Source organism: Carcharodon carcharias, chromosome 15, assembly GCF_017639515.1.
Source record: "Carcharodon carcharias isolate sCarCar2 chromosome 15, sCarCar2.pri, whole genome shotgun sequence".
In the NCBI taxonomy this organism is placed as follows: Eukaryota; Metazoa; Chordata; class Chondrichthyes; order Lamniformes; family Lamnidae; genus Carcharodon; species Carcharodon carcharias.
Genome location: NC_054481.1, coordinates 7316029 through 7337706, shown reverse-complemented (window position 1 = coordinate 7337706; position 21678 = coordinate 7316029). Strand labels below are relative to the sequence as shown.

At 43.9% G+C, this 21678-nt stretch overlaps 1 protein-coding gene across 5 annotated transcripts in view; it reads right to left on the bottom strand.

Moving 5' to 3' along the window:
• Window positions 1-21678, bottom strand: part of snx29 (sorting nexin 29) — a 523801-nt gene that overhangs the window by 434235 nt on the left and 67888 nt on the right. For 4 of the 5 annotated variants that reach the window (XM_041206786.1, XM_041206785.1, XM_041206788.1 and 1 more), the window contains 5 exons: window positions 17948-18377; window positions 7246-7370; window positions 6872-6910; window positions 660-753; window positions 368-450 (listed from right to left, as the gene is read on the bottom strand). In XM_041206786.1, the coding sequence (XP_041062720.1) occupies window positions 368-450; window positions 660-753; window positions 6872-6910; window positions 7246-7370; window positions 17948-18377 (771 nt within the window). The remainder of the gene's footprint in view (window positions 1-367; window positions 451-659; window positions 754-6871; window positions 6911-7245; window positions 7371-17947; window positions 18378-21678) is intronic. The other variant, XM_041206787.1, reaches the window with a different exon arrangement.

Here is a 21678-nt window from a genome sequence, read left to right as displayed (position 1 = left end):
CAAAACACTCTCACATGCCCTTTTTCCTTCACTATACCAATTATGGCAGAGCCATTAGCAACTGGGTGCTTCTCCCTACAATTCCTTCCATAAACTTCCCTGCCCTTCTTTCTTTTCCTCGATCTCTTTCATTTTTCTCTGTCTCCTTGTTTTCTCTCTCTCCCTTTTGCTCCGTAGTGGAAAACTGCTCGAATCCTTGCCTTAAAGCAGCCCACAACTAAGTGATTAGATCAAGAACTCAATCTTCAAAAACTGTTATAGAATCCAGATACAGCATACAGAGTTGGTCAAAGGACAAAAATTAACAAGGGAATTGTTTTTAGATCCAATTAAATGTAACCAATAAATATTTTGTAAAGACACTCACCTACAGTCATTGATTCTGGGACAGCAGAAACTGGCAAAAGACCACCAACAATATCAGCCTGAAGCGGAGTAGCAGCTTCAGCACTGTGCAAAGAAGACAAAGCAAAGTTCAGGAAAACAGCATTGTTCATGAACTATGAATGTGAAATAAATTATTTGTCTCCTCAGTATCAACACAATTCATAAACTACAGAAGTTTTGTTACATATGACTTGGTATTATTAGAATTAACTTGAATATTTCTGGGGAAGGAAAGACAATATAATCAGTGACAAGTGTTATTTACTCCACACCTGTAGTGTTGCTGGGATCCTTTCTGGGCTAGTTCAACAGCCAGAGGGACATTTTCATGTTCATCACAGTACACCAGGTTTTCAGAAGTGGCATCTGCAACACAATGTAATTTACATTATTTAGATCAACAAACTAATCTGGCACACAGAAACTACAAATAGCTCAACATTTGACAGCTGTTAAAGGGTCACATTCTTCCAAAAATATGTGCAATTACAGTTATATTTACTAAAACCACCAGAAACTTTGTGGTGATTTTGGGAAATGTAGCTTTAACCCTTCTGTTGATTAGTTATGGTTATTCACATCTTTCAGTGTGATCCCTATTCCAAATTTACCTACATAAGTAAGCCTCTTTTGTTAATTACTTATGATTCTACAAAGATCTTGTAGAATTGCAACTGAAAATATTATGTGCATTTCACCAGTTCATTTTCTACAGATACAAGTTTGATTCCCAGTTGTCATCCAGACAAACTAGTTTAATTTCTGGTGCCAGAAACGTGTTTAGATTTCCACCCATTCACCAGCCCGATGTTATTCAAACTGTCACTGGTATGTTATGGGGTCTCAAAGCAATTTAAACCCATTGCGGGCAGGCACAGGAAGTACCGGCCATCGAACGCGTTCAGTGACGAGAGCGGACAAAATGGCGCGATCGGTTTCACGACGGTGTGAAATCAGCTTGCGATCGTCCGCTCAGCCCACCAATGGCAGGCTGCGTTTCCCTACATCGGACTTCGGGAACCGCGTTTTAATACATCTGCATATCATTATCCGTCCATGTCGATGGGAAAGCACACTGATGTGTTTCACAAAAGCATATAAAAGCCGTGCATTTGGCGGGCTGCACTTTGAGGGGAACTCGGAGCTAAGAACGCAGCAACCATGTGCAGCGCTCACCAGGGTCGCCTGTTGGGACTTCAAGCTTGTGGCGCGTTGGGAGGGGATGTTAAGGGCTGCCTTGCGGTTGAGGCAACTTGTTGCGGGGAGGGGGGGGGCAGTTCTGCCATTGAGGTGACTTGTAGGGGCATGGAGCAGTCACTGGTGGAGGTGCTCACAGCCCCTTGCAATGTCAGCATCCCGGGTTGGGCCAGTCTCCCCCATGGTTCAAGCTAACAGTGCCCCCTTGCAGCGCGGGTTAGGAGAATGCCTGTGCCTGAGCTGAGAGCGCAGCATGCAGTCCAACAGGCAAAGCTGCTGCCAGTCGGTCGGGGGAGTGGGGCGGAGGTGGGTGGGGTCTCGGGCAGTCATGCAGCGCACTAATCTCTGGCCATCCAAGTGGTGGTCAGCAGTCTCCAGGAAGCATTAAGGGGCCTTCAGACTTAACCAGGGCAGGTTCTTGGTACACCCATGCTAGCCCACATGTCTCTCCCTTTCATCCTGCAGGAGTACAACATCAGGAACATGGAGCCTGGTGAATTAGCTGTAAGCCTAATGGCTTACAGAGAGCGAAGACGATGGAGGAAAGAGCAACGGAGGCTCCCGGCTGCACAGAGGGAGGAGCTGCACCCTCTGGCTGGGGCTCCCGCACATACGGCGGGAGAGCCACAGTAAGCCATCGCTGCTCAGCATCCAGGGTCTACAGACCCTTTCATTCCTGCAGATGACCAAGAACCAGTGTCGCCGAAGACTGCATATGTCTTGAGAACTGGTCGATCACATCTGCTACCTGCTGCAGAATTTGGCGCCATGGGGATATGGAGGGCATCCACTGCCAGTGGCCATGAAAGTCACAACGGCACTTGATTTCTACGTCAGTGGCTCCTTTCAGGGCTCCATAGGTGACCTCTGTGGGATATCACAAGCCTCCACTCACAAATCTATCCACGAGGTCACAGATGCCACTTTACAAGGGCACACAACTTTACACATTTCGACCAGGACCAGAGCTGCCAGGATGCAAGAGTGATTCGATTCGCCCAGATCTCTAGTTTCCCACAGGTGCAGGGTGCGATCAACTGCACTCACATGGCGCTCAGTCACAACACACAGTCAACTACAACAACCACAAGGGATTCCATTCGCTGAATGTGCAGCTGGTGTGCAACCACCAGAAATGCATTCTGCAGGTGTGTGCAGTTTCCAGGGAGTGTGCATGACTGCTACATCCTCAGCCAGTCACAGATCCCTGAAGTCTTCCAAGGTCCACAGAAGCTTCAAAGATGGCTCCTCGGGAACAAGAGCTACCCACAGAGACCGAGTCTGATGACACCCGTGCGGCAGCCTCAGACTGCAGCAGAGCCCGGTATAATGGGGCTCATGCTGCAGCCTGCACCTTGGTGGGGCAGGCCATCGGGATGCTGAAAATAAGGTTCCAGTGCCTGGACTGGTCTGGTGGAGCCCTGCAATATAGTCCACAGAGAGTGTCACAAATCGTCGTCGTCTGCTGTGCTCTTTACAGCCTGGTGCTGCAATGGGAAGAGGAGCTGGTTGTGGAGGGGATGGAGGAGCTGGAGGTCTCCTTTAATGACGATGCCAACGACAGGGATGAGAGCGAGAGAGTCCTTGAAGGTGGCGACGATGGGGATGAGGCTCTCGCACTGGCTAGATGAGGCAGGCGCACTTGGGAGGCCCTGATAGCTGCTAGATTTTTGGACATGTACTGAGGAGACCCCATAGATCTTCAAATTGCATCCGTGAACGTTTGATGCCAGTCTGGTTTATGGCAGTGTGTATACCGTCTGTGAGAATGCTCCAGTCATGGAGACGCAGTGGAGGCCCTAACAGCAGCTCAATTGCAGGAAGATGATGATGATGACATGCAGTGAGGACACCCCATAGATCTTCACATAGTCTCTGAGTATATCTGACAGAGGACAGCTCACTTGCACTCTGTGATCAAGGTCATATATCATAGAGGAGCAGCCATGAAACTTTAGAAACACCTGATCCTTTGTCCACCTTCAGCACCTGAGCCCTTCAGGAGTACAGCATTACTGGTCACAGATGCTGAAGGGATGGAGGCCAGTCCCACCTTAAAGGTGCTGAGAGCACACCGAGAGAATGAGAGAACTCTGTGATGCCTGTCCACGACATTCTGGCAGCAATGACCAGCACCATCAGAGTGCAGGTATCAGTAATGTGTTCTGGGAGTGTGAAGCTGAACCATCACTGTGGTTCGGAGGCTGCACAGAGCACAGGGAAGAGGCCCTGGACTGAGACACCTGCCTTTATCTTGTGCAGAAAGGTTTCACATCTGAGTGACATGAACACTGCTCATCAGAACAAGGAGCCATAGGCAGGGAGGCATTCTTGGCAGTTTATTGACAATAGTGAACAGTATGTACAAGTGATTAACACCTGTGCCCAGGCTGTGCAACTACATCATGTTAACTCCGCGGCTACATTCGCGGCTGGGTGTCCCTGGAGAGGGAGCACGCGGTGTCTGCTGGCATACTTGAGGCCTTCCGTGCTTGGTGGGCACCGCGGGGACTGGGGTGTTTTATTGACCCCTTTAATCACATTTTAATTTAAAGTTTGTAAGTTTCCTTTAAACTTTGTTCTTGGTTTTACAGCTGACCTGAATTAGGGGCTGTGCCTGATTTATCCCAATTTTGTTAATTTAGTTCGATTGTTTTAACTCAATAAGAGTTACATCAAGTTAACTCCGCGGCTACATTCGCGTTCGCGGCCGGGTGTCCCGAGAGAGGGAGCACACGGTGTCTGCCGGCACACTCGAGGCCTTCCGTGCTCGGTGGGCACAGTGGGGACTGGGGTGTTTTGAAGTTTGTAAGTTTCCTTTAACCTTTGTCCTTGGTTTTACAGCTGACCTGAATTAGGGGCTGTGCTTGATTTGTCCTTCATTTTGTTAATTTAGTTTAATTGTTTTAACTCAGAAGAGTTACATCATGTTAACTTTCCTAACCCTGCTGCTATGTCTTGGTGCTCCCCGTACATCCACAGCGGAGGTGGAGGCAGCCTGCTGACTGCGATGTCCTGTCTGTGGTGACCTTGGCAGGCGTCCTCTGGAGGGCCAAGACCTGGAAGGCCCCAGCCCACTTTCGGAGTCCTGCTGTGTGGCAGGGGCACTCTCCCCGGCCTGTGGAGCTAGGGCTGCTGAGGTCACAGGAAGAGGAGATTTGGATGGGCCGGACACTCCCGGGGTCACCTGGATGGATGGCCCTAGGGTGTGCACCTGCTTTTCCTCTTCCCTATGTGTGCCCAAGGCCCCAGGCTGACTCCTTGCAGAGAAGGGATAGCTGGAGTGAGATCAAACTGCCCGGTGCCTCTCTCGTGTACACACTGTTGAAAGCCAACTAAAGCATCAGCAATGGAGTTGAGCCCTCACAGCAATGCAGGAGCAAAGTCCTGGGCCAAAGTCTCCATGGCAGCCACCATCCTACCAGCATTGGCCTCAGTGCGTCGGCATGCCAGCAGTATCGCCTCACAGTGAAGGCGGAGGGACTCTTCCGTCATGCCTTGCAATGTGATGACTCAGCGGACATCCCTTCCTGATGTTGCTGAGCTTGCCTCTGCAGCTCCAGAAACTGTGACATGACCGAGTCCAGAGGCTTGTCGTCTGATTCAGACTCAGCAGATTTCTGGCCTCCAGCAGTCTTCTGAGTGCCAGACATTTGGGAAGTTCCTGCCACCACTTGCTGTGGATCAGGCAGTGCTTTGTGCTCACCAGGTTGTGATCCTGAGACTATTCTAAAGTTAAGTCCCACTGAGGTGTGTGTCTCTCTGCACTGATGGAGGGTGTGGGTGAACACTGTGACAGGACTTCAAGCAAGGTGCCTCCAGGTTCCACTTCAGAGGTTTCTTCAGGGCTTGACAGGAAGCCCCTGGTCATGGGCTCTGTCGTCTGTTTTCCAGATGTGCCTGCGGAAGGAAGAGGAGGTAATTAGTGCACGGTAGTGGCCCGCGAATTAGGACACATCACTCACAGCATGGTTGTCTGATGGATGTTGCACTGCTGGACCCACACTTGGCAGAGCACGGTCAGCACAGAACCGGTCCAGGTCCTCGCCGGCCAGCTGGATGACTCTCTTTTCAAAGTCTGTGAGGACCTGGGTTTCAGGCATTCACCCACCAGCCTGCGACCTCTCCCTCCTGTTGTCTGCCAGCTTGTCCTGCATGAATAGAGATGGAGAGAACGTAAGCAGCACGCCTGCCAGGCCAGGTGATAACTATAATCTGGCATGTGTGGATGGTGGTGAGTGGTCCCATGGAGTGAATGGTAATGTCCCTTGAACTGGCAGTGAATGAGATCCCTGTGGATTTGTGATAGGTTCGAGAGTGTTTGAGTTGAGTGATCAGAAGAGTGACTTACTCTGGCGGAACAGTGGAGATCATTCATCCTCTTGCGGCACTGGGTGGCTGTCCTCTACTGAAGGGCATTGGCGCTGACCACCGCTGCCAATGCCTCCCAAGCCTGGTTGGTCACACCGCCGCCCATCCTACAGTCAAAGCGGGAGTAGAGGGCATCCCGTAAGGTCTCCAGGGCATCCAAAAGGCGTTCCCGTGACGCATCACTATGTCTGGGGGCTGCAGTCCTCTTGCCTTTTGTGGAGATCTTCCCTGCAGCAGTCAAGGGCTGGAAGCGGTGGGCACGGCTGGGCCTTAAGTACGGCGCCCGGTGTGATGAAGCGGCGAGGTGATGGCGGGTGGGTGAAGGGTAGCCCACCCGCCATGGAAACGGCATGTTTCCCTGGGAATATATAAATAATGTGGTGGGTTTGGGACAATACAGTGTGAAAACCCACCATCGCGGCCGGCAGGTAAAACATCATTTTACCCGCCTGATACAGCACTTAGCACAAATCTGAGACGATTCCGCCCATTGTCCCTAAACTGTCCCTTTTTAGTACATTTTTGTTCAATTCTGTGAACACATTCTATGTCCTATTCTATAGCAAACTAACAAATTTTGGTCCAAGAATGGGAAGTTAATGCATCCTATCGTTGATACAGATCTCACATCATTAAGATAAATATATTACTGAATATGTTTATTAGCACACTGAGCAACAGAAACCGTGGACATATTTGTTGATTGCCAACAAGCAAGCTTAGATGTATCGTAGTAATGTGAAGGAAGCAGAAGAAATGAAAAGACAGTGTTCCTTTTCAATTATAAGGCACAGTTGTATGATGAAAACATAGAAAGATTTTTCTTCCTGAAAAACTTGAACTTTGCAAATTGATAGTTATCCTAAGAATTATGCCCTCAATTAGAAGGCCATTTTCATTTTCTTCCAATACATACAAATATTTGCGGCTGCTTCGTGTTTTCTGAGCATCACACCTGAACAAGAGGATAAAAGGCACATTGCAACTCACCAACCAAGCATACATGGCTTCAGTAAACTGAGTGTGTTGCAGTATTTCAGTTAAGCTGATGAAGGCAACTATTGGCAAGAGGCTTCTAGTAAACAAAATAATGAGGATATAAGAAAAATAACATGAAAAAATTTTGAAAAGCCCAATAACTCTGATCTGCAAAAAGAACAATGTATCATAAAAAGAAAAACTAGGTTTAGCTTGTTTTTAAAAGGGATATCATACTTTTAATCAGGCACCAGAGGGAGCTAGAGGTCAAGAAAGAATAAGCATCAATCGTTGAAGCTTCCATGTACCTACCAGACTGAGAGTAGGAACCAGCTGCAATGAATGGAAAAAGAATGTCAGAACTGTCATTGTCATTCAGAACTTGAAGGGTATTCCAGCTGGACATTTGAGAGATGGAAAGGTTCTGCACAAGAGATCTGAAAGAGTTAAAAATGTGATCGTTAAAAATGTGATGACCACATAGAATTATATAGGATTAATAGGACATACAGAACAGAAACAGGCCATTTGGCCCAGCCAATCCATGCCAGTGTTTATGCTCCACTCGATCGTCCTCCTATCTTTTCTCATCTAAATTTACCATCATAGCCATCCTTTCCCTCATATGTTTATCTAGTTTCACCTCAAATGCCTGGCTAAAATCCTCGAAATTCCATGAAGTTTTTCTGCATAGCAAAATGAGGTTTATTTTGATTGTTAGTTGCTCGATGACATTGCTCGCAAACAAAATTAAAAACTGAATAACTGTCCCCCTGTTCATTTCGCTCTTTAATTCTTTCACATGTACTCTTCAGCATATCATAGTAACCACTGGATAATAAGCATTCATTTTGAATCTGAACCTTGATATTTAGATGTGCAACTTTTACAAGGATGATGCCAAAAGTGCAAGGCTATACCCATCAGGAAAAGCTATACAGGCAGGGCGTGATTTCTCTTGAAAATGAAAAATCTCTTTAAAATTACCAAAGATTTTAGCAGAGTTGGCAGAGACAGAGTGTTTTCACTTGTGGAGAAGAGCAAATCTGGAGGTTACTCATAAAATAGTCAGCAAGAAATCATATAGAGAATTCATAAGAAACTTTTTTAATCAGGGTGTTTGTCTGTCCCATGATTCAAGATTGACATCTACGCAGGGTCATGAGTTTCTGCCATGAGTCTTCATGTGAACGGGACTATTCTCGACCCGCTGTTCTCTGGGCACACGGGGCAGGAGGTCCCATGAGGTCGTGGGATTCAGAGTGAAGGATTTGCTTCCCTTTCTTTCCTGCTCTGCTGCTGCACATCATTAAGACACTGGCACTCATAATATGAATGGCAAAAATATGGAAATTGCTACCGCAGGGTAGTGGTTGAGATGAATTGTATCGACACATTTAAGCATAAGCTAGATAAGCATATGAGGGAGAAGGAAAGAGACAGTTATGCTGATAGAGTTTGATGAGGGAGGATGGAAGGAGGCTCCAGTTACAGCGAAATGGACTAGTTGCTTAATAAGCCGTGTTTCTTTCCTGTATGTTCTATGTAATTCTATGTAATGCCCCCTTTTAGCTGAAATGGTTAAGTGTATTAAAATCAGTTGGTTTCAATATATCAAAGATACTCTCCGAAGATGTTATACTTAATTCACTTGCAAGGAATGCAGGTTCACACTAATTATATTGAAAAGTAAAAATGTTAGCAGCTCCCATTAACTATAAGTCTTATCTGAAAATGTTCCAACTAGTTACAGAATAAGATCGGTAACAACTTTTTAAAGTCTTGAGAATGCGTTCATTCTGCTGAGATTGGATATTGAAATTCCACTTCCCAAGCCTCTATCTCATTTTCTCTGGCATAATTCTGATCCCCGTTAATTGTATAAATTAAGGTTAAGTATTTACAGGTGGGAGGGGGCACTCATTGAATACCGACTTGTGCACTGTAGATCATTTTTGTTTAATCGATTTCTTCAAAAGAGTATAAAGAAATACTTATTGACATTGGTGGTGGTAGTAGTGTTATTTTGTAACGTCCCACTGTGAATAAATGTAAAAAACTGAGTAAGGATTGATTACTGGCCTCGTCCTTCAACTGTCTGCAATAAGTTTAAGAATCCCCTGTCATCCGACGTTCAGGTCCACAATGATGGCTATAACATTGTAGTTTTCACATCAAACGCAACAGAATTTGAAAGTTCACAAACCCATTTTCATTCAAAAAAAATAAACCAAACTTGGTTTTTATCCAACAGTAACATAACTGCAAGTCAATCTTACATACAAGTTGTTAATGTTGTATTATTCATCACAAGTAATTTACAACTTCAATGTGCAGTATCAACAAAATGTCATGTAAAAATTTAAAATTCTCGAATTATGTCATCAGTTCAAATAAATATGTTGAATTTTTGTTCACATTTATCTATTTTGGAATGTCTTTCACAAGCCTATATAAATGAAGAACGTGACAGGCTCCAAGAAAAATCAAACCCACTGTGGAGGAAGAAAAATATAAATGCTGTTTCATATGAATAATAAATTTCAATGTGAAGCAACATTTGTTGTTCCTTCAAATGAAAAACATAAAGATACTTTTAGTGATAGTGCTAATAACAATTAAATTAACAGAAATCCAAAGACTGGCAAGTAGCTGCACAGTGCTATAGATACATTTCATGTACCCTCCATATTCTGTACAACATATTGCAGTAAATAGAACAAATTGTGAAAGTCATTTTTGTTGGTATTCACAATTATTAAGGGAAAATATCAGAAAAACAAACTGATATATTTAAAAATTGCAACAAAAACTACATCTGAAATAATTTATGGGTGACACATCCCAATTCCAACAACCTTAATTCTCTCTCAACAGGCAGTTTATCACTAACAATCTGACATTTCGAATGTGTCCTCCTCACAACAGAAAGGCCAGAAACAAAATGTCATAGCGAATACTTTTAACGGTTACAATTCTGACTGCAAATACTTAGTACAGCTAAAGTTTTAAAATGTCACGTTTTAATACATATTCTTAAAGGTTAACTTTTTTTCACAAAAATTTGAAGCTCAGTATTGTGAACTCATTTCAAGGGCGTTACAATGCACAAGGTTTTAGCATGCTGTGCCATGCAGCGCAGGATATTGTTTTGCGCCCATGACAAAAGGCATGGGAAGACTGGAAGAAGAGTAGACTATTCAGCCCCATGAGCCTGTTCATGACCCCTACTCTCCATCTCTCACTTCTCAACCTTTTCCTTACTCATGCCAATAGGATACCCAGATTTTTGCTAACAGCCACTTGTGTGGAACCTTATTGAATGCCTTCTGGAGGTGAATATAAATAACACCTATAGACATATTCTTATCTACCATGTTAGTTACATATAGCTCATCAGACATAACTTACCCTTTACAAATCCACATGGACTTTCTCTGATTAATTCATACTTGTTCAACTGCACAGTCACTCTGTCCCTAACAACAGACTCCAGTAACTTCCCCACAGCAGGTGTTAGACAAATAGATCTATACTTATAAAAACAAAAAAACTGCGGATGCTGGAAATCCAAAACAAAAACAGAATTACCTGGAAAAACTCAGCAGGTCTGGCAGCATCGGCGGAGAAGAAAAGAGTTGACGTTTCGAATCCTCATGACCCTTCGACAGAACTTGAGTTCGAGTCCAAGAAAGAGTTGAAATATAAGCTGGTTTAAGGTGTGTGTGTGGGGGGCGGAGAGATAGAGAGACAGAGAGGTGGAGGTGGGGGGGGGGGGTGTGGTTGTAGGGACAAACAAGCAGTGATAGAAGCAGATCATCAAAAGATGTCAACGACAATAGTACAATAGAACACATAGGTGTTAAAGTTAAAGTTGGTGATATTATCTAGACGAATGTGCTAATTAAGAATGGATGGTAGGGCACTCAAGGTATAGCTCTAGTGGGGGTTTTTTTTTTAAATAATGGAAATAGGTGGGAAAAGGAAAATCTTTATAATTTATTGGAAAAAAAAAGGAAGGGGGAAACAGAAAGGGGGTGGGGATGGGGGAGGGAGCTCACGACCTAAAGTTGTTGAATTCAATATTCAGTCCGGATGGCTGTAAAGTGCCTAGTCGGAAGATGAGGTGTTGTTCCTCCAGTTTGCGTTGGGCTTCACTGGAACAATGCAGCAAGCCAAGGACAGACATGTGGGCAAGAGAGCAGGGTGGAGTGTTAAAATGGCAAGCGACAGGGAGGTTTGGGTCATTCTTGCGGACAGACCGCAGGTGTTCTGCAAAGCGGTCGCCCAGTTTACGTTTGGTCTCTCCAATGTAGAGGAGACCACATTGGGAGCAACGAATGCAGTAGACTAAGTTGGGGGAAATGCAAGTGAAATGCTGCTTCACTTGAAAGGAGTGTTTGGGTCCTTGGACGGTGAGGAGAGAGGAAGTGAAGGGGCAGGTGTTGCATCTTTTGCGTGGGCATGGGGTGGTGCCATAGGAGGGGGTTGAGGAGTAGGGGGTGATGGAGGAGTGGACCAGGGTGTCCCGGAGGGAGCGATCCCTGCGGAATGCCGATAAGGGGGGTGAAAGGAAGATGTGTTTGGTGGTGGCATCATGCTGGAATTGGCGGAAATGGCGGAGGATGATCCTTTGAATGCGGAGGCTGGTGGGGTGATAAGTGAGGACAAGGGGGACCCTATCATGTTTCTGGGAGGGAGGAGAAGGCGTGAGGGCGGATGCGCGGGAGATGGGCCGGACACGGTTGAGGGCCGTGTCAACGACCGTGGGTGGAAAACCTCGGCTAAGGAAGAAGGAGGACATGTCAGAGGAACTGTTTTTGAATGTAGCATCATCGGAACAGATGCGACGGAGGCGAAGGAACTGAGAGAATCGGATGGAGTCCTTACAGGAAGCGAGGTGTGAGGAGCTGTAGTCGAGATAACTGTGGGAGTCGGTGGGTTTGTAATGGATATTGCTGGACAGTCTATCACCAGAGATTGAGACAGAGAGGTCAAGGAAGGGAAGGGAAGTGTCAGAGATGGACCACGTGAAAATGATGGAGGGGTGGAGATTGGAAGCAAAATTAATAAATTTTTCCAAGTCCTGACGAGAGCATGAAGCGGCACCGAAGTAATCATCGATGTACCGGAGAAAGAGTTGTGGAAGGGGGCCGGAGTAGGACTGGAACAAGGAATGTTCCACATACCCCATAAAGAGACAGGCATAGCTGGGGCCCATGCGGGTACCCATAGCCACACCTTTTATTTGGAGGAAGTGAGAGGAGTTGAAGGAGAAATTGTTCAGCGTGAGAACAAGTTCAGCCAAACGGAGGAGAGTAGTGGTGGATGGGGATTGTTCGGGCCTCTGTTCGAGGAAGAAGCTAAGGGCCCTCAGACCGTCCTGGTGGGGGATGGAGGTGTAGAGGGATTGGACGTCCATGGTGAAGAGGAAGCGGTTGGGGCCAGGGAACTGGAAATTGTTGATGTGACGTAAGGTGTCAGAGGAATCACGGATGTAGGTGGGAAGGGACTGGACAAGGGGAGAGAGAAGGGAGCCAAGATAACGAGAAATGAGTTCTGTGGGGCAGGAGCAAGCTGAGACGATCGGTCTACCGGGGCAGTTCTGTTTGTGGATTTTGGTTAGGAGATAGAAGTGGGCCGTCCGAGGTTGGGCGACTATCAGGTTGGAAGCTGTGGGAGGGAGATCCCCTATACTTTTCTGGTTTCTCTCTCCCACCCTTCCAAAATAATGCACTAACATTGCAATTTTCCAACCCAAAGGGACAATTCCTAAATCAAAGAAGTTATGGAAGATCATAACTAAGGTATTTGCAATTTCCTCACCTTTATTTTTAATAGGGCGGGAAAGAAACATTGACTGGACCTAACTTGTCCGCCTCCGAACAGCCAATTATGGGGAAACGCTGTCAATAGCCTTGAAGGAGGTTGCCTGCCATTTCAGTAAAAGATGGTGAGTGATATTAATAAAAAATATTTATGGCCTCAGATTCCAAACTTGATTGCTCCATACATTCCATACATTTCCATTGTGCAAAAGCAGAGAGACCTGGGTGTATATGTACATAAGTCATTAAAGGTGACAGGACAGGTAGAGAAAACTGTTTCTAAAGCATACAGTATTCTAGGCTTCATTAATAGGGGCATAGAGTACAAGAGCAGGGAGGCCTTGATGAACTTATATAAGACACTGATTAGGCTTCAGCTGGAGTATTGTGTAAAATTCTGGATGCCACACTATAGGAAGGATGTGATCGCATTGGAGAGAGTGCAGAAGAGGTTTACGAGAATGATCTCAGGGATGAGACACTTCAGTTATGAGGAATGGAGAGGAGAAGGCTAAGAAGAGACGCTTGATAGGAGTTTTCAAAATCATGAGGGGGTTGGGCAGAGTAGGTAGGGAAAAACTCTTCCCACTCGTAAATGGATTGAGAACCAGGGGGCATAATTTTAAAGTGGTTTGCAAAAGAAGCTAACGTGAGGTGAGAAAAAACTTTTTCACACAGCGAGTAGTTAGGGTTTGGAATGCACTGCCTGGAAATGTGGTAGAGGCAGGTTCAATTGAGGCATTCAAGAGGGCATTGGATGATTATTTAAATAGAAACAAGGTACAGGGTTACAGGGAAAAGGCAGGAGATTGGCACTAAGTTAAAATGCTCAGATAGCCGGTGCAGACACGATGGGCTGAATGGCCTCCTGCACTGTAACAATTCTGTGATTCTGATTCTGTGATTCATACCCACATTCATCTACTGTTCATCCCAATGAAACAAAATGAAAAAATATAACTGCAAATGTAAACAACTCATTTGGACGGTGTTTAATTTGGGCTGCATTTAAATTGTTTTGTAATTTGCACTTCATATTTCATTGACCTCTTTTTCTCTTTGGATTTGTTCTTCCCATTGAGATTTAGAAAATATTCCAAAATGTTATGTATAAAATCTGCCCTGAAGAAGTAATATTGTTGTCAGTATTTCCTTAAAATTTTGATCTGCTCTTTTCAGGCCTCATTTTACACTATATATCTTTGTTTGAAATTCCTTTTGAGTTTATTCACTGAAAATACAAATGGTGAAGCACATGTACAGAAACAACAGTCTCTGTGAAAGTGTACACTGTAATTACTAACAATACTGACCACTAACAAATTATAAACCTCATGATGTCTCAAATTTTCTTTACCAGCTTCATAACAATCTGCATTTGTGTATCACCTTTAATGAATAAAGGGTCTCAAAGATCTTCACAGAGGTATAATTCTAGTCTGTAGGGCCTAAACTGCTAAAAACACATCTGCTAATGGCGGGGCGAAGGGTGTTCCCATGCTCCCAAACACTGGCCTGACTTTATAAAAATAATTCTGAACCCTGACAGCCCATCCCATCAATGCCAGACCACAGCCCTCTTTCCTGTATTCCCAGCGTCACCTCGAATGCTGATAAGCCAGTGTTCCAGATAATACTCCTCCACTATTTCCTCCAACTCCAGTATGATGCCACCACCAAACACATCTTCCCCTCACCTCCCTGTCAGCATTCCATAGGGGCCAGGACACCCTAGTCCACTCCCCCATCATCCCCAACACCTCACCCCTTTCCCACGGCAACTTCCCATGTAATCGCAGAAGGTGCAACACCTGCCCCTTTACCTCCTCACTGTCCGAAGGCCCAAACACTCCTTTCAGGTGAAGCAGCATTTCACTTGCACCTCCTTCAATTTGGTCTACTGCATTTGCTGCTCCCAATGCAGCGCCTCTACATTGGAGGCACCAAACGCAGACAGGGTGACCGCTTTGCGGGACACCTTTGGTCTGTCCGCAAGCATGACCCAGACCTTCCTGTCACTTGCCATTTCAAACACAACCCTGCTCTCATGCCCACATGTCCATCCTTCGCCTGCTGAAATGTTCCAGTGAGGCCCAATGCAAACCGGAGGGACCTCATCTTCCGATTAGACACTTTACTGTTCAACAACTTCAGACCGTGTACTTGTCTCCTCTATCTTCATCCCTTTTTAAAAATTTATTTTTATTTTTTATTCACTGTTTTATCTCATTTTCTTATCCCTTTTTCATCCCTTTTTCTATCCTTTTTTCCCCAAGTACCTCCCCCTCCCCCCACCCCACTCCCAAAAGGGCCATCTGTTACTTATTCTATGTTGTTCTTTCAGAGTGCTGACCCTTGTTCTGCTATTCACACATTCTGCTTTCTTACCTTATGCCACTATCAGCACCTTCTTTAGCTATTACCACTACCATTAACACTCCCTTTGTCTTGTATCCATTATATCCTTGTCAATCTCTCCTTAGCCCCCACCTATCACTGACCTTCTATCTAGCTTCACCTGCTCCATCCCCTTTCAAGAGTATCACATTTCTACTTCTCTTTAGCTCTGAAGAAAAGTCATATGGACTCAAAATGTTTTGTTAACTTTGTTTCTCTCTCCACAGATGCTGCTAGACCTGGAGTTTTTCCAGAATTTTCTGTTTTTATTTTAGATTTCCAGCATCCACAGTATTTTGCTTTTATTCCACATAATACTTTTGATTCACAAGCAAAAGCAAATAAGATCTACAAGCAGTTTACATAATTATAGAAACACTTGGTAAAAGTGGATTCTTTTTAAAAAAAAACCCTAAACTCCAAGATTAGAATGAAGGAGGTAAAAATTCAAGAGCTTTGTCAAAGGAAGTAACCAATTATTAAAAACTAACAGAACTAGCTCTGTAGGTCTCAGGAGAGAAAAACATGTGAAAACTAAATACCTATGTTGTTAATGTATAAACATGGATAAAAGATCATCTGATTACTATGTTTAGCCATCAATTATTTTCCTGTTTATGAACAGTATGTCAATCCAGCAGAACTTAAGGGATAAGTGAAAGTGTCCCAGTGCCTTTTATTTATTTTTCTTTGGGATGTGGGTGTCACTTGCAAGGCCAGCATTTGTTGCCCACCCCTAATTGCCCTTGAACTGAGTGGCTTGGTGAGCCGATTCAGAAGTCAACCACATGGTTGTAGATCTGGAGTCAAACGTAGGCCAGACCAGGTAAGGGTGGCAGGTTTCCTTCCCTAAAGGATATCAGTGAACCAGATGGGTGCTTACAACAATCAATGATCGTTCCATGGTCATCATTATTGAGGCTAGCTTTCAATTCCAGATTTTAATAATGGAATTCAAATTCCACCAGCTGCCATGGTGGAATTCAAACCCATGTCCCCAGAGCATTACAAAAACAAAAATACTTGGAAAAACTCAGCAGGTGTGGCAGCATCTGCGGAGAGGAGCACAGTTAACGTTTCAAGTCCGAATGACCCTTCAATAGAACAAAGATAGAAAAGAGGTGAAATATAAGCTGGTGTAAGTGGAGGGGTGGGGGTGGGGGTGGGGGGCAGGGGACACAAGTAGAGCTGGATAAAGGGCCAGTGATAGGTGGAGATAACCAAAAGATGTCACAGACAAAAGGTCAAAGAGGTGTTGAAGGTGGTGATACGATCTAAATGAATGTGTTAATTAAGGGTAGAAAGCAGGACAAGCAAGGTACAGATAGCCCTAGTGGGGATGGGGTGGGGTGAAGGAATCGAAAAAGGCTAAAAGGTAGAGATAAAACAATGGATGGAAATACATTTAAAAATATTGGAAATAGGTGGGAAAAGAAAAATCTATATAAATTATTGGAAAATAAAAGGAAGGAAATCGGAAAGGGGGTGGGGATGGAGGAGAGAGTTCATGATCTAAAATTGTTGAACTCAATATTCAGTCCGGAAGGCTGTAAAAGTGCCTAGTCGGAAGATGAGGTGCTGTTCCTCCAGTTTGCGTTCAGCTTCACTAGAACAATGCAGCAGGCCAAGGACGGACATGTGGGCATGAGAGCAGGGTGGAGTGTTGAAATGGCAAGTGACAGGGAGGTCTGGGTAATGCTTGCGGACAGAGCTCCCTGTCACTTGCCATTTCAACACTGCACCTTGCTCTCATGCCCACATGTCCGTCCTTGGCCTGCTGCATTGTTCCAGTGAAGCTCAACGCAAACTGGAGGAACAGCACCTCATCTTCCGACTAGGCACTTTACAGCCTTCCGGACTGAATACTGAGTTCAACAATTTTAGATCATGAACTCTCTTCTCCATCTCCACCCCCTTTCCGATACCCCCCACCTTTTTTTTTCCAATAATTTATATAGATTTTTCTTTTCCCACCTATTTCCATTATTTTTAAATATATTTCCATCTATTGTTTTATCTCTACCTTTTAGCCTTTTTCGATTCCTTCACCCCACCCAACCCCATTAGGGCTATCTGTATCTTGCTTGTCCTGCTTTCTACCCTTAATTAGCACATTCCTTAGATAATATCACCAACTTCAACATCTCTTTGTCCTTTTGTCTGTGACACCTTTTGGTTATCTCCACCTATTACTGGCCCTTTATCCAGCTCTACTTGTGTCCCCCCACCACCCCCCCTTAAATCAGCTTATATTTCACCTCTTTTCTATTTTTCCTTAGTTCTGTTGAAGGGTCATTCGGACTCGAAATGTTAACTGTGTTCCTCTCCGGAGATGCTGCCAGACCTGCTGAGTTTTTCCAGGTATTTTTGTTTTTGTTTTGGATTTCCAGCATCCGCAGTTTTTTGCTTTTATCCCCAGAGCATTAGCCTGGTCCTCTGGATTATAGTTCAGTGACATTACCACGACATCACAATCACCCCAATCTGTTGCATCTACGTCCGTGTTTTTAGGTATTATTCTGTCTTAGAGAAACTGTTTACAAGTTAAAATGTTTTTGAGGATAGGTACAAATATTTCTCTTAAATAATTTTTGCCTCATCAATTACATTCACGGTGACAGTTGAGAAAGTAAGTAGCAACCTGAACCCAGGCCTCCAACAGTGCCATGCAAAACAGCACAGGAGAAGCATCAACTCTGATCAACGGTTCTCTTTGCAAAAGAAAAGCAGCGTCATTTTTAGCTTTAGAATTAACTGGCAAAAGAGGCATTCCAATTTTAGACACTCACTGTTCTGAAACAAGCCTGTCCTCCTCAATCTCTTTACTTTGAGAGATCTTTTGATATATGTGTTCTCCATCCACATCTTCATCATCATCTTCATCATCATCATCATCATCAATACTTTTCATGTCTAGCTTCTTGTGATTAGAATCACCATTTAGGCATACGTCCACAGTTTTCAAGATACTGCTGTTGAATTCTTTTCCATCAGAATCTGGTTTTCCATTCAAATCTGGACTAAAAGAAGCTAATATCATGGAAGAATCGATGGCTGAACAAACAGCTGAAGATCTTTCTGAATTTTCCTCAGAGCTTGTTAAATCCGAACTTTTCACTTGCTCAGTAGAGCCTTGTTCCTCCTCCTCATTGTCACCATCAAATGAGATGATATTTGGCACCATTTTCTTTTTCTTTTTTTCTCTTTTATTCTTTCCATCTATCATTGAAAAAAAAAAGCCAAAATGAATTGGCACGTTTTACCAGTCCAAGGAATAAATACCGGACATGGCTAAAGTATAGCACTAAAGGACGTGCTGTGGTTGATTAGTTTATCACTCACAGTATTTTTTTACTCCACTAAATATCTCAGGAATTCTTCAGTAAAAATTGGATCAAAATTTTGGGCTAACCCATATAAACATTTTACTGCAATACAGATACATTAACATGAAATGCTTGCAAGTGCACTGATCATGCTCAGATGAATTCAACTAAACTGATAAAATGAGCTCAATGATTGAAACTGTGCATCAGCTTAAGTAAAAATCCACCCACTTGCAGAAATAAAGCTGTGACACCATTTTCTGACCTAGACAGTAACCAGGGCTGGTGCCTCAATTTAACACATCCCTTTTCTAAGTTATTTACATACAAACATACAAATTAGGAGGAGCAGGTCACTTGGCCCCTCAAGCCTGTCCACCAGTCAATAGGGTCATGGTTGATATGATAAATTTAAAATTATCTTCGGAAGAAGCAAGGGTTCTGTCTTCTGCAGCTGCCAAAGGATCAAAAGTACTAAAAATAGTTTGCACAAATGCATCCCATGCTTCGAAGAGAAATATGGCCATCATTTTCCAATCTACTCTAGCTACAGATGTGGTTCTGGAGCACTGGAAGATTGTTAATGTTGTGCCAATGTTGAAACAAGGAGGAAGGGATAGCCACTCAGCCACACCTTGGTGATGGCCAAATTATTGCAAAAAATTCTGACAGTATAAATTGTAATTTAGAAAGGCACAGATTAATCAAGGATAGTCAGCATAGATTTGTTAAGAGGTCACGTCCAGCTGATGGTATTTTTTGAGGAGATAACAAGGAAGATCACCGAGTGTAGCAATTTGACGTATTCTACGTGGATTTTAGCAAGGCTTTTACAAGGTCCCACATGGCAAAGTGGTCACAAAATTAAAAATTTCTGGGAGCTAAGGGAAAATGGCAAGGTGTGTTAATGGTTCATTGATTGTGTTGTTAAAGATACACGAGTGATGGATATTGGCTCAGGGCTGAGTGCACATATAAAGAGAATCTGTTGGGACGCTAAGTAGTTAGGAGGCAGAGATCTGTAATGCTGCACCCTGTGAATAAACCTACAATCAAGGAAAAGATCTGTGAATGCTTCATTCTTCACCATTTGGCTTAGATACAGTTAACAACTTGGACCCAAAATTGGCTCAGTGCTAGGAAGCAAAGAATAATGTTCAGTGAACTGGACTAGAAGGTGTGACTAGAAGACTGTTCCGCAGATGTCAGTACTGGGTCCCTTGTTGCTCATGATGTATATCAATAACTTGGATGAAAATATAAGGGGCACAGTTAAGGAGTTTGTAAATTATATGAAAATAGGATGTGGGGTTGATAGGGGAAAATATCAATGGATTGGTCAGGTGGACAGAAAAGTTGCAAATGGAATTCAATCTGAATAAGTGTGAGGTAATGCATTTTAGACAGCAAGCAAAGCAAGGGAATACACAATAAATGGTAAGACACTGATTAATGTGGAGAAACAGCGAGACCTTTGAGTCTATGTCCACAGGTCCCTGAAGATAGCAGGACAGATAGATAAGGTGGTTAAGAAAGCATACAAGATGCTTGCCATAACTGGCTGAGGGATGGATTAAAAGAAAAGGCTAAGTTATGCTGAAACTGTATAAAACACTAGCTAGATCACAGCTAGAGTACTATATACAGTTCTGGCCACTACATTAAGGGGAGGAATGATCGCACTGGAGTGGAAGAGCAGCTTCACAAGAATGTTGCCAGGAATGGAGAATTTTAGCTGTGAGGCAAGATTAGATAGGCTGGGATTGTTTTCTCTGGAACAGAGAAGGCTAAGGAGAGATTTAATTGAAGGGTATGAAATTATTTGGAATCTAGACAATGGCCCATTTTCTGATTGCACAGACATGATGGACTGAATGGCCTTCTTCTGTGCCGTTAATATTTCTGCGTTAACCTATCACTTTACAAAACTTGCTTAAGATAAAAGTAAGCCTGTCCTTCCCTTACCAAAACCTCTAATTCCCAGTTATGATTAAGATGCAAGTACTACATTCATTCCTCTTTGAAATCTTGCTTGTTCCGTAAGTCGTTTTTTTAATAAGTTGATATATTTTTCCTTCCCATGGAGGTCTTATACTCTGTGCTTGTGTTGTCTTTGTTGAACATATCAAGAGAGATTTTTCCTCCCTACCACATCTTCAAACATTAGCACTGACCAAGTGATCATTTGCTATGGTCCTGGCCGGGATGACTGCTCCCAGACACAACATCCTGGGTCAGCAAAACACCAGGAACTTCCCTTCTAAGCCCAACATAAACATAAGTCCTATCCACCAATATTAGAAACAAATCCTCGTCCTAACTCCAAATCTTACTTAATGCCTTAAACTATAAAAGGTTTAAAAACACTTTAGCCTCTGCTATTTGAGAAAGTTTTGCCAAAGTAGTGTAGACCCACAGAAGCATGGTGAAAAGAGTGATGTGCATCAGACACACTAATTTATACATGTACCCTTGCTAAGCAGTTAAGGGGTTATGTTGTCAGACTCAGAATCTAGAATTCACAAAGGCTCCTTAGACAGCATCTTCCAAACCCACTACCTCCTAGAAGGACAAGGGCAGCAGATAAATGGGAACACCACTACCTGGAAGTTCCCCTCCAAGTCACTCACCATCCTGACTTGGAAATAGATCGCCATTCCTTCACTGTCGCTGGGTCAAAATCCTGGAGCTCCATTCCTAACAGCACTGTGGGTGTACCTACACCACATGGACTGCAGCGGTTCAAGAAGGCCGCTCACCACCATCTTCTCAAGGGCAACTAGGGATGGGCAATAAATGCTGGCCCAGCCAGCGAAGCCCACATCCCGTGAATGAATTTTTAAAAAGTATGTTCAAATCCCATCAGGACAGTCAGTTTAAGGGTGAGAAGCCTTTACAGCAGGTGCAAGGGTGTGAGGCTTTAGAGAAGGTGCAGAAAAGATTTATAAGAATGATTCCAGGGATAAGGGACATCAGTTACGTGGCCTGTCAGGATTTATGGCTGCAAGTGAAGATCACAGGGCACTACTTGAAGAGCAGAGAAGTACTGCCAGTGTTGTGGGCAACATTTATCTCTCACCATCAAAATCCCCCAAAACATGCTGCATGTCCATTATTAGAGTCCATTATTAAGGATGAGATTTCAGAATACTTGGAAGTGCATGGTAAAATAGGGCAAAATCAGCATGGTTTCA